Here is a 14,271-nt window from a genome sequence, read left to right as displayed (position 1 = left end):
AAAGGAATGAATCTGACAATAGAAAGGAGTGCAGATACTGCATTTAACAGGCATTAAATGTGGAATACGTTAGAGAATTTGTATTGAATGTAATGATCATGTAATGTAGCATTCAATGTCTTTAATTACTCATAATAGCCTCATAATGATTTGGGCAAAACGTATATCTCCAAGATATCTATAAAAGGGAGATATCTGATCAACTGTAAGGACACAAAAAAAATACTATTGGAATAAACTTTGGTTTACTTGTTTTTCTCTTGATTACTCTCTTGCTACCTAAATTACTTCCTTTTATACATTCTTTTGATTATCAGTAACTCGTGTTCTTCTAAATTCTAGCTTTGACTAAAATTTCATTTTTTGGTTAAACAGTGGCATCACCAGAAATAGCGTGACTCACACTCGTTACTCTTTAACTGGTCTAATGTTATGAGGGTGGAATAAAATTTATTCACAATATCTTTAGGGGGATAAAAAATTACCAAATTAGATTAAGTGTTCAAATATATTTTCTGGACAAGTTTAATGGGATCTTCATATATTTTGCCAAAATAAACAAAGTCAGAAATTATTGCATGATGGTTGTTGGAAGGAAAGGAGAGGAGAGAAGAAGACAGAAGAAAAGAGAGAGGAGAGAAGAAAAAAAGGGGAAAATAGTATAATTGAATGCATTAATCATGGTTTGGGGGTCTTTTAAAGAGGAACGTATCGATTTGTAAAGAAAATTTAGCTAGTTTGAATAAATAGTAAACTTTATTTAAAGCGGGTAAATTAGCTTGTATTATAACATAAATAGGAAAGAACCAGAAAAAATTCATGTAACTGTTCTCTAATTATTCGAAATTGAGACGTTCTGATTGTAGTTATAGGAGATGACTATGCAATTGCAGGATGTGATAGACATTAGTGAAATTTTGAAAGCACAATTTTGTGGAGTAGTTCTTAAACCAATTACCATCCAATGCATAGCCATCATACAAAAATACAAATATCTCTGACTTCTTTGACTAGTTCACTTCCAGAAACGTAGACAAAACTTAGCCACTAAAAAGCACCTAAAAAAGCATATTCATGACAACTTGACAACTAATTCCACTTATTCAAACTTCAGCCTAATATGCCTGTATTTAAAAAATCAGCAAGAAATAGCTACAAGAACTCAAGAAGGAACTATGTTATTCAACATCACTTCAAGAAGTGGTGAAAATGATAGCTTAACAAGCCTTTTATTATTGGCAAGATCAGAGGCGGTTTCAAGATTAGAGGTTTGGTATCATACTATTTTACAAACATTGACATATTGCTATTTACATGATCAAAGTAAAGGTTTTTCACTTGATTGGTTTGGTCTATTTTGGGTTTCGATTCGAGTTATTCATCTTTTCGAGTTATATAGACAAACCGATCAAGCAAAAAAAATTAATATTTTAATAATTTTGACAATCTAGAGCAAAGTACCAACTTTCAAGATATTATTACATCACAAATAATAGGAAATGTAATTTTGATCAAAATTAATAACTATAACATTCTTGAGAAGATAGAAGACTTACCAATTTAATGACACTAGAAATTGGAACTAGTTTAATCTTATATATCTAACAAACTCTAAACAATGCTAATACATTAGGCACGCTTACACCAATAAATTGAATGGTTATTTTTCTTTTCTTTTTCTTCAATTAACTGAGCAACCAAAAGAAAGTTAGGGAAAACTAAAGTAGAAATAATTAATATAAAATACAAATATATACATAGTACATACAGAGGACTCGAAAAAGCGGAATGTACGGGGAGAAAAAAAATTTGTGTATGAGTTTGAATTTTGAAATTTTGGTTGTTATTTGGTTAAAGAAATTGGTTTCCTTAGTTTAAAAATGAAAAATATAATGTTATATTTAAAAAGGTAAAGAAAAATAAGAAAATACAGAAGATGAAAATATTGAGGCTGAAAGTTTAAAATTGAAGCTCAAAAAATTCAAGTATCTAATGCTAAAAAGCCTAAAACTAAAGCGATAAAACAGTAAGAACAAATGTTGACTGGATTCGAACATTGGCGTCTGGACACAAAAATCCAGCAATTTACCAGTGGCACCAAGCTCATGTTTGCTAATCTGGGTGTCATCGACTAATATATATCAGATCTCTTCTATATATACACAGAAATAAGGGTGTACATAGGTCGGGTTGGTTCGATATTTACAATTATCAAACCAAATCAACTGTGTCGGGTTATTAAATCTAAAAACCAAACCAAACCAATAAAACTCGGGTTTTTTACTCTCGAATTTTCGGGTTATTCGGATTTTTTCGAGTTTCTTTTTCCGGTAAAATTTTCGTAGAACAAAACATATAAATTGTGCTCAAAATATTTCCTTAGTCCTACTAAGATATAACTATATAAAGTATTTTCCAAGAAAATAATACAAAATATGAGATATGACATGGCATTATTCTAAAATATTCAACAATAAAGACAATAAAATTATGTAATATAAATATTGCTAATTAAAAAACCATAATAAAAATAAACATAATCTAAAAGTACTAAGTCATACTAAAATAAGTAGACTAATAAGTGAGTATTAATTACATGATTAAACGCTAAAGGAAAAATAAAATTAGGTTATGCATTTTAATCTAAATTATTGCAAAACAAAAAATAGATATTCAATACATTCCTGTTCGTAGTATTGAATTGAATATCTTTTGTTAGCATTAGTATTGATTTGATTTTGGTTTGGGTTTTTGCTAGCACTACTTAATTTACTAATGTTAATTAGTAAATTAAATAAGAACATTCAAAAGTTCTAAGTCCAACCTTGAAATAATATCTCAAAAGATAAAATTATGAAATCTTTTAAGAAATATTTATAAATTACATCACAATAATTATATTTATATATTAAATATATCTAAAATTTCTATATATGTAATGTCGGGTTGGTTTGGTTTCGGTTTGACTTTCTTTAGTTAAAACCAAACCAAACCAATTATGGTCGGATTTTTTCTCCAACACCAAACCAAATCAAACCAAACCATAGTCGGGTTTTTTTTCTCGGATTATCGGGTTGGTGCGGTTTGTCGGTTTCCTTTGTACACCCCTACACAGAAATATTGAGGTTTGCGAGTAGCATGACACTCATACTCCCTTAGTAGATCCGGCCCCGGGCAAGATATAAAAGGCATTCATGATGCGAGTATTCTGCTCAATTAGTGTGTCCCAAAAGGCTTTTAGTGTTTAAAGTGCTAAGTGATTTAAATTAATCATTTTAAAAGTATACACAAGTACAAGATTTATACCGAAGTTTACGGGATCCAAAAACACCTAAATATACATAGGTCCACCTATGTGACTGCATATAATTAATAACCTTCCCATTGAAAGGTAATATTTGACTTGCTTCATGAGAAGTATCAAAAGTGATTTTAATCATTGATTAGTTTTTAAATTAATAATTTGGAATAGAAATGGTTCATATAACTAACTGTATTACATAGTATATTATAACGTTAATTTAACCTATGTTCAAAGAACTGTGACTACACTATCAAAGTTGATTTTTTATTTTTTTTCTGGTCAAAGCCGATTTATTACTTTCCCTGTTTCTGCAATTTATTTTTCTACCAATTACTAGTCCTAACTTTCTTTGGGGGAAAAAAACTTTTTAGCCTTAGACACTGTACTAAGCATTGAACTGTAAGGTAACTTTTTGTTTTTTGTTTTTATGCATGTAAGTTATTATGATGTAAATGCAATTAAACATGTTAATATGGTTGGACTCGAGTGCTTATCGAAGTAAAAGAGAAAAAGGGAGAAAAAAAAATAGAAAGGGAAAATCCCGCTTATTAATTTATTTATTATTACAAGAGAAAGAAAAAAGAAAAATTTCCACATCAACTGTCCTTCGGTCTTCTGGGTTTTCTCCATTTTCACCTGTTTGAGATTTCAACTGGTAAGTCTTGCTATTTTGTGTTTGTTTTGCTGCAATATTTTTGTTTCAATTGTTATTTCCCCATCCGATGTTGATTATGATGTGTATTTATATTCATGGTCTGAAGCTTATTGGGGAAACAGCCCATTACCTTTTACCATAATTTGATGGTGTTTGTCTATGTAAATTTTGGTTAATCAAGTTAAAGTTATGATATTTCTTACTAATACTGCTGAATTCTACACAAAGCAGCTTGTTCTACCTTAATTAGAAACATATTACAATTGAGGACGTTTAGGGTTTACAATCTCTAGTTTTATTTTAGAAGAATTTGGAGTATAAAATTGTGGTCTAGTCTTATTCTTAAAGTGGGTTTTAGAAGAATGATTACTATCCCCTAAATACGTGGTAGCTGAGGATTTGTGTCAGAGATGCTACAAATGATGCAACTTGTTTTTGTTTTGTAAATCTTTAACTATAATGCGAGCTTGCGATTTAGGCATACTAGTTTTTGTTGCTTAACTATAATGCGAATATACAGGTCACTCTGTGATCCTCACAAGCATTCTTAATCCACCTGTATGCGGAGTTATGAGATAAAGAATGATTTATTATGAAGATATAAGACGGAAACAATTTATCCAACAAAAATAAAAGAACAATTCTGCAGGTATTGAATGAAAACAAAATGTCAAAACATGCAAGGCATATCCCCTCTTATGACACCACTATCTATAACTTCTTAGAGTCAAGATGCTAGCCACAAAAATGTTCTTTGATTGAATCTTTTGCATTTTTCCATTTCTGCAGCCAAGACAGAACTCAAAGGAACGATGCAAATCTAAATAAGAGCAGTTCATAACATGCAGACCTATCTCTTGTTGGCACCCACTACCATTGATAAAGGTGGTAGCTCCAATCAGAAATTATCTTTTGGACCATGGGCGTGGCCTAGCAAGCGCGTAGGTATTTTTCAGCATCGTACACGGATTTCAGCGTCTGCTATCGGCGGTGGCCTGCAGAACCACTATACTGTGCTTGGTGTGCCACACAATGCTTCTTCTGCTGATATAAAAAAGGCATATCGTCTTCTTGCTCTCAAGGTACTATCATGTCTTTGTAGGATACATGTTTTATGGGATATACGAGGATAAAAGAAGGTATTTTAGGAGAATTAAGGAAATTGTTAAGAGACTGAGACAGAAAGTAGGATGCAAGTAAGTTACCTTCCAACCAATTATATAAACAATAGGAGGAAAAGAACAGCATTCACCTCAACCAATTCTTGTCCCTCTTTTCCTTCTTCCAAGCAGAGTTTGCCATTGACAAACTTTCCTATGAGATATTATTGTGGTTGCAACTGCTTCTTTGTCTTGCCAATCTGTCAAAATATCATTTCAAGTATGTGAATATTTGGTTCAGGGTAAAAAGGAACGGATAACTATATTTCATGCCCGTGGTATGTATGGTTCGCCTTCTTGTTTCAAACTTTAGTTGGCATAGACAGGGAAAGACTTCTTGTATGGTTACAAGTTATTTAAAAGCTTGGAACTTTTGCTGCCACCAAATTAAATTTAAGGAGTTTTTTGGAAATTCATCAAAATTCCTCCATTTCATCTCTAAACAATTAAACCCAACTTATTAGGACCCCTACTGGACTTTTGCACGAATCCCTCCACCCCATTGCTTTTTCTGGCAACTGCTCATGCCGATTTCTTTCTCCAGCAAACTCCTCATCTTCATTTCAATGAATAAAATTCTAGAAGCAAGATTCATTCATCAAGCATTATCAAGGAATTTACACAAGCACATCATTCCATCGTAGTTCTAGTTTTTCACCATTTCCTGTGGAACGATAAACCTAGAGAAGTTCTTCTCTATACAGTCATAATTTGTTTAAGCTTAAAAAAAGAAATCTTTTCTCAGAAACAGTAATTTCTTGCACTTAATAAAAAGATCATTCTAACCCCACTGAAACTTGACCGTGATGCCATTATTTAGTTGCAATCTAAGCCTCTTCTTTGGTCCTGGCCCGTCTGAGAAAGAAATGAAAAGGATGTTGCCGGCGAATAAAATTTGGAGGGGAACTTCGCTGGAAAAATGGGAGGGAAAGTGAGGACCTGGATGTGGAATTTCTTGGTAGTATAAAAGTGTTGTGGAAAGACAATAAAGTCCTCACTTGTAAGAAATGAAGATGTGTTTGTAAGGGTATATTGGAGAATCAAAAGATGTTTACAAACTAACCTACTACAACCATGTAGTAAGTTAGCAAAAATTTTATATATATATATATATATAGAGAGAGAGAGTCAAACCAATTACCCAATCAATCTATACGTCTCGGTCATAGAATGTAGTCAAAGTACCATAGATCCCACACCAACACCCATGTCATGTCGACACGGGTGCTGCATGGCTTTTGAAGAGTCTGCGCAACATAGGTGTGAAGAAATCCAGTTTCCTTTCGTGCATTTGTGATATGAAAAAAGCTTTGCATTAGATTATCAATGCTCTGTTACTGACTCTTATTCTATCAATTATTTGCACATCATAAATGCAGTATCATCCTGATGTTAGCAAGGATTCAGGAGCTGAAGAGGTTTTCAAGAAAATCCATCTTGCATATGATGTGAGTCACTCCTTCGTGATTTTTGGCATATCTATTTTTTATTTCTAGAACTTAGAATTCATATCTTAAGCTGTTATATATGCTAAGGCTGTCATTTAAACCTCTTGCTCGATCGAGAGGGAGGGAGGGAGGAGAGAGAGAGAAAGAGAGAGGAGGTAGTTTTCGGACTTATCTTCTTACATAGCGTTCCCGTTTATACTTTTTTGTAATGCTCTCTCTCTCACACAACCCCCACCCACCCACGTACACACTATTTCCAACCCTGCTCTCTCTTTTTCACACACACACTATTTCCAGCACCAGTTGTACAACTTTTATTTCCTATGCTGATATGATCGACTCTGGGATGCAGCAGGAGATTGATATAGCAATTCTTGTTAAGGTAGTCTTTCACAGTAGTTTCTGAGGTTCTCCTGATGCTAGGTAGTCCAAAGTATCCTAAGAAATAGCATTAAGAAGTTTTTATCTGGTATATTGCAGACCAAATAATGGCTTCAGTTACCGGTTTATCACGCATGGAGCTATCGCAGATCAACTGTTACTATTGAACTTTTCTCAGTCATTTTGAACTTGAAGGAGGAATATTTGTTTCTTGGTTCAGGATCTGGATATTAAGTTGGCCTCGAGGGTTGCCTATTCTGTAATCTCTTTTTCCTAAAATGGACTGCAAGCAAATGCACCGCGTTATTGATGAATGTGTTTGTCAAGAAGCCACCTAGTGGAATTGTTGTACATCTTTGAGTGGCTGCGCTCAGATTCAATTCAAGCCTTGGATTGTATTGAACAGGGTTTTCCCTAGGCTTTTTACAGAACGTGTAACTGAACATTGAAAGTTTGAAAGAGATCACCTTAGACCTGTGAGTTATAGGGTGCTGTCATAGAGCACAATTCTGCTCAGAGAAAAGGTCAAGGTGTGTGTAAGGATACCTTCAAGGAGGGAACAAGTGCAGTTAAGGCATTCTGCTTGGTTGATAAATGGCTGTTTGTATGAATGGGACTGAAAAGAAAGGCTCATTTGAAAAAATAAAAATAAAAACAGAGGATAACGAGGCAGATTAAGAAAGTCTTATATGGAAGGTCAGAGCTGATGCTGAGCTTATATTACTGGTTGAAGGGCTGATAGGAAGAGAATTGAGATTTAAGAAAAAGGAGGCCTTACAGTTTTTTGAACTGTTTTTGCTTCATAGTATGGTCTTTTTGGTAGATTTTTTCCCTTTTCTTTTTGTTCCCTTTATTTGATTGGTCTTCCTGATTTTTTCAGTTTTCAATAGGTTCGCCTTTTGAGCTTTTGGACCTTTGATGAAACTATGCCAGTGCATTACACCTTTTCTGATGCTTGTGATAAATTTTAGTTCATAATCAAAATTCCTTTTTGTTAAATTTTTAACATCACTGAGAAGTCTGTTTGGTTTTGGCAGGTATTATCCAATGAATCATCAAGAAGTCAGTATGATCAGGCTCTTCGACATCAGGATAATAGTGACAGGCCTTTAGGGGGAGATTGGGAATACGAATATGAATATGACGATGTCATAAGAACCTATAGGTGGGCTGATCTGAGACGAAAAATGCGAAGAGAGAGATATTGGGAAAGGTACCAATATCATACAAGGGAAAACTTCTCCTCGTATTATGATAAAGATGAGGAGTCTGAAGAAGAAACTCCGGATGAAGAAAGAGGTCCATTTACGGAAGTGCTCAGATCTGCATTTCTCTCTTTATTCCTAATGTATACCGTAGGTATTCGTTTGTCTTTGACATTTAGTAGCCTCATGTCCTTGCTTGATCGAAAGTTAGACGCCGGATACAAGATTGGTTATCTACTTGCATGGATCTTGGGAGCCAGAGGTGGTATTTTACTTACATTATGCCTTTCGTTCGCAAGTTGGCTCTGTGGCAAAACCAGCAGTAGCGTAGTTGTATTGGTGGTAGTAGCCATGTGGGTCGGATCCAATGTTGCTAGGTATGCTCCACTCCCACAAGGCGCCATTCTTACTCTGTTATACATGTCAATCAAACTACAAGTTGATCTTAGCTAAAGTTTCTGCTACAAAGAGACCACTTTCTGAATATGCCACTCTTTCTCTGTAAATATGCTCCACTATAACTTTCAGTTATGTTTCTTATAGTGTAGTCAATAGTAGTGGCTGAAACAGGCCTAGTATGAGACAGAAATAGTTGGTTCTTAAATGTAAATGCATAATGACAAAATTTAGTGGCTACAACTTGTTAATAGTCATCTTTAACCAGCAGAACTGAAAGTTACAGTAGCTATTCTTCAAATTGCATTTTCCTTTTCATTTCTCTTTTTCAAAAACCGTAAACACCCTAATTCCCTTCAGAAGAAGAGAACAACCCCCCTATTTTTAACCCTAGCAACTAGGGCTGCTTATCGGGCGGATTGGGCGGTTAATTACTCTTAACGGTTTGGCTTAACGGTTATCGGCTTTTAAATGCACTAATCCGTTAGCCACCCGATAAGATATCGGGCGGATTTGTATCGGTTTAGCTCTTATCGGGCGGTTATTGGGCGGTTTATCGGCCTATCATACATATTCACAAATCGAAATTACACCAGACATACATATCAACATATTCTTACCTATCCTCTGTTTTTGTTGTCCCGTTGTATATCCAGATCCTAGAGCAGTTTCAGCCACACATCCTTCACTTTACCGGGCTCAAGGTCTTTCAAATCTATTCGAGCACAACCAATGAATTCAGCAGCCTGAATCCCTTCATCATCATAAACTCTAATTGTTAAATGTTGAGTGGAGATGTCTTCAACTATGAACTTAAAGTGCTCATTCCAGATCGGATTTAAACAGTTTCCTTAACAAAGGAAACAAAATCTGGCGCTATGCATTCCTCATCAGGAGATAAATAAATTAAGAAGGACAATAATAGATGGAAGTTCTCTTACAATAACTTTGCTGGTCTTTGTCCTATCGCGTAGTGGACGTATAAACAACTCAACAAAAGGATCAGACTTCCCAATGATGTCTTTATTAGTCAACTCTTTGGCTTCGATGAGCTTGACTTATAATATACCAACTGGCTTTAGCTCCAGGTCACTGCAAGTAACGTTAGTCCTAGACACTAGACAGACAGAGTACTGGAAAGTGGAAACTAAAGTCAAGGGTTTTTGTCTTTTTTTTTTTATATTTAATATATATAAATCAAAATAAATTTTGAATATATATATATATATATATATATATTCTTAACGGGTTAACGGATTATCCGTTAAGAAAATTGAATAATCCGCCCCCAAACCGATAAGCCGTTAATAAAAAAATCTCAATCCGTTCCCCGTCCGTTAAACCGTTAACCCCGTTACCAGTAAGCCATTAAGCTTCGGCTCGGTTCGGTTTTCGATTTCGGATCGGTTTTGAACATCCCTACTCATCCCTCCATTTCTTTTTAATTAATGGTAGTGACTGTCTAGCTGTTTTTTTCCTTCTTGTTGTCGTCTTGGCCGGAGAGGTGATTAGGCAAGACATGGCGCAACTTCAGATAATCGAGGACATGACCCTTGATTAGGAAGGTATGGAGGTCGAGGATTAGTAGTATTAGTGTGCAGTCTTCCTTTCTGTTGGTAGTAGGTTTTTATGATTAACCGTTGTTTTCTTTCATTGTTTATCACCTTACTATCTTTTTTTTTTTATTCTGCTTCTATATGACTTTTTGGTGTTGTCCCTACTTGTCTATATTTTTATTAATGTGGTGCTTATGCTTTCTTGAGCCGGGGGTCTATTGGAAACAACCTCTCTATCCCTACAAGCTCCAGACCTCATTGTATAAGATAATACCGGGTATGTTGTTGTTGTCTTCGTCGTCTTGGCTGGGTTATGAGCCTTGGCTTGATCTCTCATGGTTTACATACTTCATGTAGGTGCAAAAAATAGAGGAAAACCCCTTGTATATAAACTCTGATTTTCCTTCATCTCTGTTGGCAGGTTGGGTTTTTTTTTTTTTGGGGTGGGTGGGTGGGGAGGGGGGGGGGAATTTGGGTGCTTATCAACTGCAGAAACATTAGAGTGGAGCACAAAATTTGTTTCCAAAACCAAAGGAAAAAGAATCTTCATTGGACAATATGCTGCATTGTGGAATCCAATAGATTCTGTGGTAGGATTTGTATCTCAAGATTCCCTCCCCATTGGAACTATCTTTTTCATCTCTGACCACATTGGAGATATCTACACTTATAAATTTCAAGGAGTAATACATCTTCTCATTAATTCTTTTTACCATAACTTTTATAACATATTCCTTCCATTTTTGGTATTTTAGCATAGATCAGAAGATATATTACAAATGACAACAAGTTGTCCAAACCTTGTGCTACATATAAATTCAACTCTATCCATTTTTCGGGTAAACAAAACACATAACGCAATGATCCTCATATTCGGATTTGTGTCATTTTTCGGGCAGAATATAACAAGCAATCTTTCAATTTTTTATTGTAGTTAGCGAATAGAAAGAATATATAACAGATAACTTACTCTTTCAGCCTTACGAAGGCCCTTACTAAAATGTCGTTCGCCTTTTACCCTTTAAAACATAGCGTTCACATTGGACAATATAGTTTAAGTATTTCATTAATATTTAATAAAAATTTAACAATCTTGGAATGTTAACGAGATTATTTGGTAAATTTTTGCCACAATTATTTGTTATTAATTTTGCTTTAATTATTTAGTATAATGTTTCTTCACGTTTCTTACATAGGAAAGTTGATAAAAAAGTTTTCCTAAACTTTCGCTTCCCTATGACTTCGTTTGTTTGCCTTAATTATTTGGTAAAACTTGTCTTCATGTTTCTTACACAAGGAAAGTAAATAAAAAGAATTTCCTGCACTTTCGCTACTTGGTTCACTCTCATTAAATGACCGTATGTCTATTGGACTTTGGTTAAATTCCCTTTATTCTTTGGAGTAGTAAATATTTGGTAATTTTTTCATACACTAGAATAGTTAATAACGTTTTTTTCTTAAACTTTTACTACTTTGTTCAACTTTCAATAAATGACTTTATTTGTCATTAAATTATCTAAACTAGGAAATTTTGTAGTTAGATTCTCCACGAGCATATAATTCCTTTTATGTATCAATTTGTGTACCAAAATATTTCTATAAAAAAAGCTACAATGTCACAATTTAATTGTCAAGCTTCGCCCTATTCCAACACCATAATTTCAGGTTTTGAATCTTTTACTAATATCAACATATTTTATTACTTCATATTTTGCAAGTACGTTTGCATGCACCAGATTTTATTGTTGCATCAACAATTTATCTTTATTGTTGCATCAACAAATTGTTATTATATAATTTTTGTTTCATGTTTTGGACGTGGCTAATTTCACATCTCACATAATTTATAAATTTAATACATATTATCGAACAATTGCAATTCATCACAAAAATCGATTAGACATTTGATCTAAGTCTTATTACTTAAATTAGTATTTTTTTCTTTGCTATATGATAAATAATACTTATTGCTATGCCAGCTCAAGTTGCTTGATTTAAAAAAAAAAAATTAGACTATCTCCTTTAATTCTGTGTAATATTAATACTACAAGATTTGCATTATTTGCAATTGACATGCTTGAATCACTTAGATTTCAACAATTACATCTGTTCAGGTAAACAATCTTCCTTATATCATAAAAATAATCAATTATTGAATTAGTCACTTTGATAACTTATAAAACTCTTATGCATGCTTTATTTTAGGTACACTTGAATGGCCAGTAAAAAGGAATTGTCAGACCAGTATGTCCCAATTAATAGTCTAAGAGTATCTGATTCGTGTTGGGTAATACGAGTGTTAGTGTTTGGGAGTGGAATAGTAAAAGAGTTCAACAATAAAATAAATCAAGGTACCCGAAAAATTGTGACATTAGTTAATGAATAGGTAATTTTTATTTTGTATCAATATTTTATTTCAAGTCTTTTCATATTATAGTTTTAACCAACAGATTAGCTTAAAGTGAAACTTTTTACCGGGAACAAAAATTCACGCTATACTTTTCAATGGTTATATTGAGAAGTGGGAAAATTATTTACAACAAAATAAGATTTGTTACATCATAAACGGACACATCAATAGTGCCAATCCTAATTTCCAATCATCGCACAAGGAGCTTGAGATTGGTTTTAAGGTGAAAACTTTAGTTGAAGAAAGCAATACTCACTTGTTGGCCATTGGTTTTTCAAATAATTTTATTTCATTCGATGAGGCATCAAAGTGCACCAATCGAATAAATTTTGGTAAGTTATTTAGATTTCATCCAGTAATCTTTCACTAAATATATAAATAATATTTTATTTCTGTTCGCCTTATTAATTTTTTGATAATATACATTACAACATCCAAGCTTCGTTGTACCATTCAATTTAGTGTCTACACGCTGAATACAACTATTTCTTTAATGTAATAATTTTTTTGCATCGTCAATTGCTATTATACTTAATTCATTCTTATTCAATTAAATATGCACTATTTTAGACAGTTTACCATTTAAATATTTGTTACATCATCAGTTACCTTTATACGTAATTCATTCTTATTCTACCTAATTAAAATACGCTCTTTTGTGCATAACGCATAATACACGTGCAACGCACGTACACTAAATCTAGTCTATACTATATTCGAATAGAAAGAATATATAACAGATAACTTACTCTTTCAGCCTTTATAATCTTCACTTTATTCCATAAACAACTTGTTATAGCCATTGAGCTTGGGGATAATATAGCGGGAATGTGATTATAAATAAACTATATCGAAGCAATTAAGATCAAATTTTGTTCTTTATCTGCACTTCATATTCCATTTGGTTGCCTGCAAATATTCCTCTAATTTCAGGAAAATTAATTGTAGAAAAATTTAGAAGTTTCTTAAAAATTCAAAGAATTTGTTTTCATGACTTAAACCAAGTATATATATCTTTCAGCAATCTCCCGTTTCCTTTTCCTATAATTTGGTGTCTACTTCGATACATTTGGCAAACAAAGTTTAAAATTAAAAACAAAAAATATATGGTCCATACTAAAAAGAAAAATATTTGTCGATTTAATCAACATTAAAGCTTGAGAAAAATATGCATGATGATCTTTAAAAAATGTGGGTGATTTTTGTGCTTTTGCTTTCTACCACAAGGAACAGTACGTGAAGACTGTTTCACTTTTTATCTTTTTCGATTATCATTCTCATAAAAACTTTGAAACTAATTAAAATGAGTTACAAGTCAGGAAAAGAAGATTTCTTTCTAATTACCGTTTGACTTCAAGGGGCCTAATTACTTCATTATTGGTGTATTATGTGACCTTTCTGATCATGTAAGGCTTTTTTTTCTTTTCAGAAAGGAATGTCACCCTCTGTCATTAGATAATATAAAGGCAAAAGATATAATTTATCAATTAGATTGCATTCGAAAAAAATAATAGTAATAAATATATCGCATTCCTTTATTGTGGAAAGAATCTCATGAATTATTAAATATGAATTATTAGATATGAAGTTTGTCGTGGGATGGATAAGATTTTTTTACTTTCAATCAGAAGTGTCGGGTTTGAATTTTGAATATGAAAAACTTCTAATAAAAAATACTTTCCGTTATTTGTTCTTACGAATTAGTGTTGGGAAAGGAAGCTTCTATGCGAACAAACTAATTATGAAAAGCGTGGAA

At 33.2% G+C, this 14,271-nt stretch overlaps 1 protein-coding gene across 3 annotated transcripts; it reads left to right on the top strand.

Moving 5' to 3' along the window:
- The first annotated feature begins 1,105 nt into the window (after positions 1-1,105).
- On the top strand, positions 1,106-8,850 carry LOC107815515 (uncharacterized). Of its 3 annotated transcripts, none has more exons than XM_016641105.2 (4): positions 1,106-1,268; positions 4,749-5,041; positions 6,499-6,567; positions 7,986-8,850. In XM_016641105.2, exons 2-4 carry the CDS (start codon positions 4,802-4,804, stop codon positions 8,604-8,606), a joined length of 930 nt encoding a protein of 309 aa, XP_016496591.1. In that variant the 5' UTR covers positions 1,106-1,268; positions 4,749-4,801; the 3' UTR covers positions 8,607-8,850. The 3 variants fall into 3 exon arrangements, with proteins under 3 accessions (XP_016496591.1, XP_016496590.1, XP_075109818.1); XM_016641104.2 differs by lacking the exon at positions 1,106-1,268 and adding an exon at positions 3,785-3,959; XM_075253717.1 differs by lacking the exon at positions 1,106-1,268 and adding an exon at positions 4,009-4,608.
- The last annotated feature ends 5,421 nt before the right edge of the window (positions 8,851-14,271 follow it).

The sequence above is a fragment of the Nicotiana tabacum genome, chromosome 5, assembly GCF_000715075.1.
Source record: "Nicotiana tabacum cultivar K326 chromosome 5, ASM71507v2, whole genome shotgun sequence".
Taxonomy (NCBI): domain Eukaryota; kingdom Viridiplantae; phylum Streptophyta; class Magnoliopsida; order Solanales; family Solanaceae; genus Nicotiana; species Nicotiana tabacum.
This window is presented reverse-complemented; position numbering and strand designations above follow the sequence as displayed.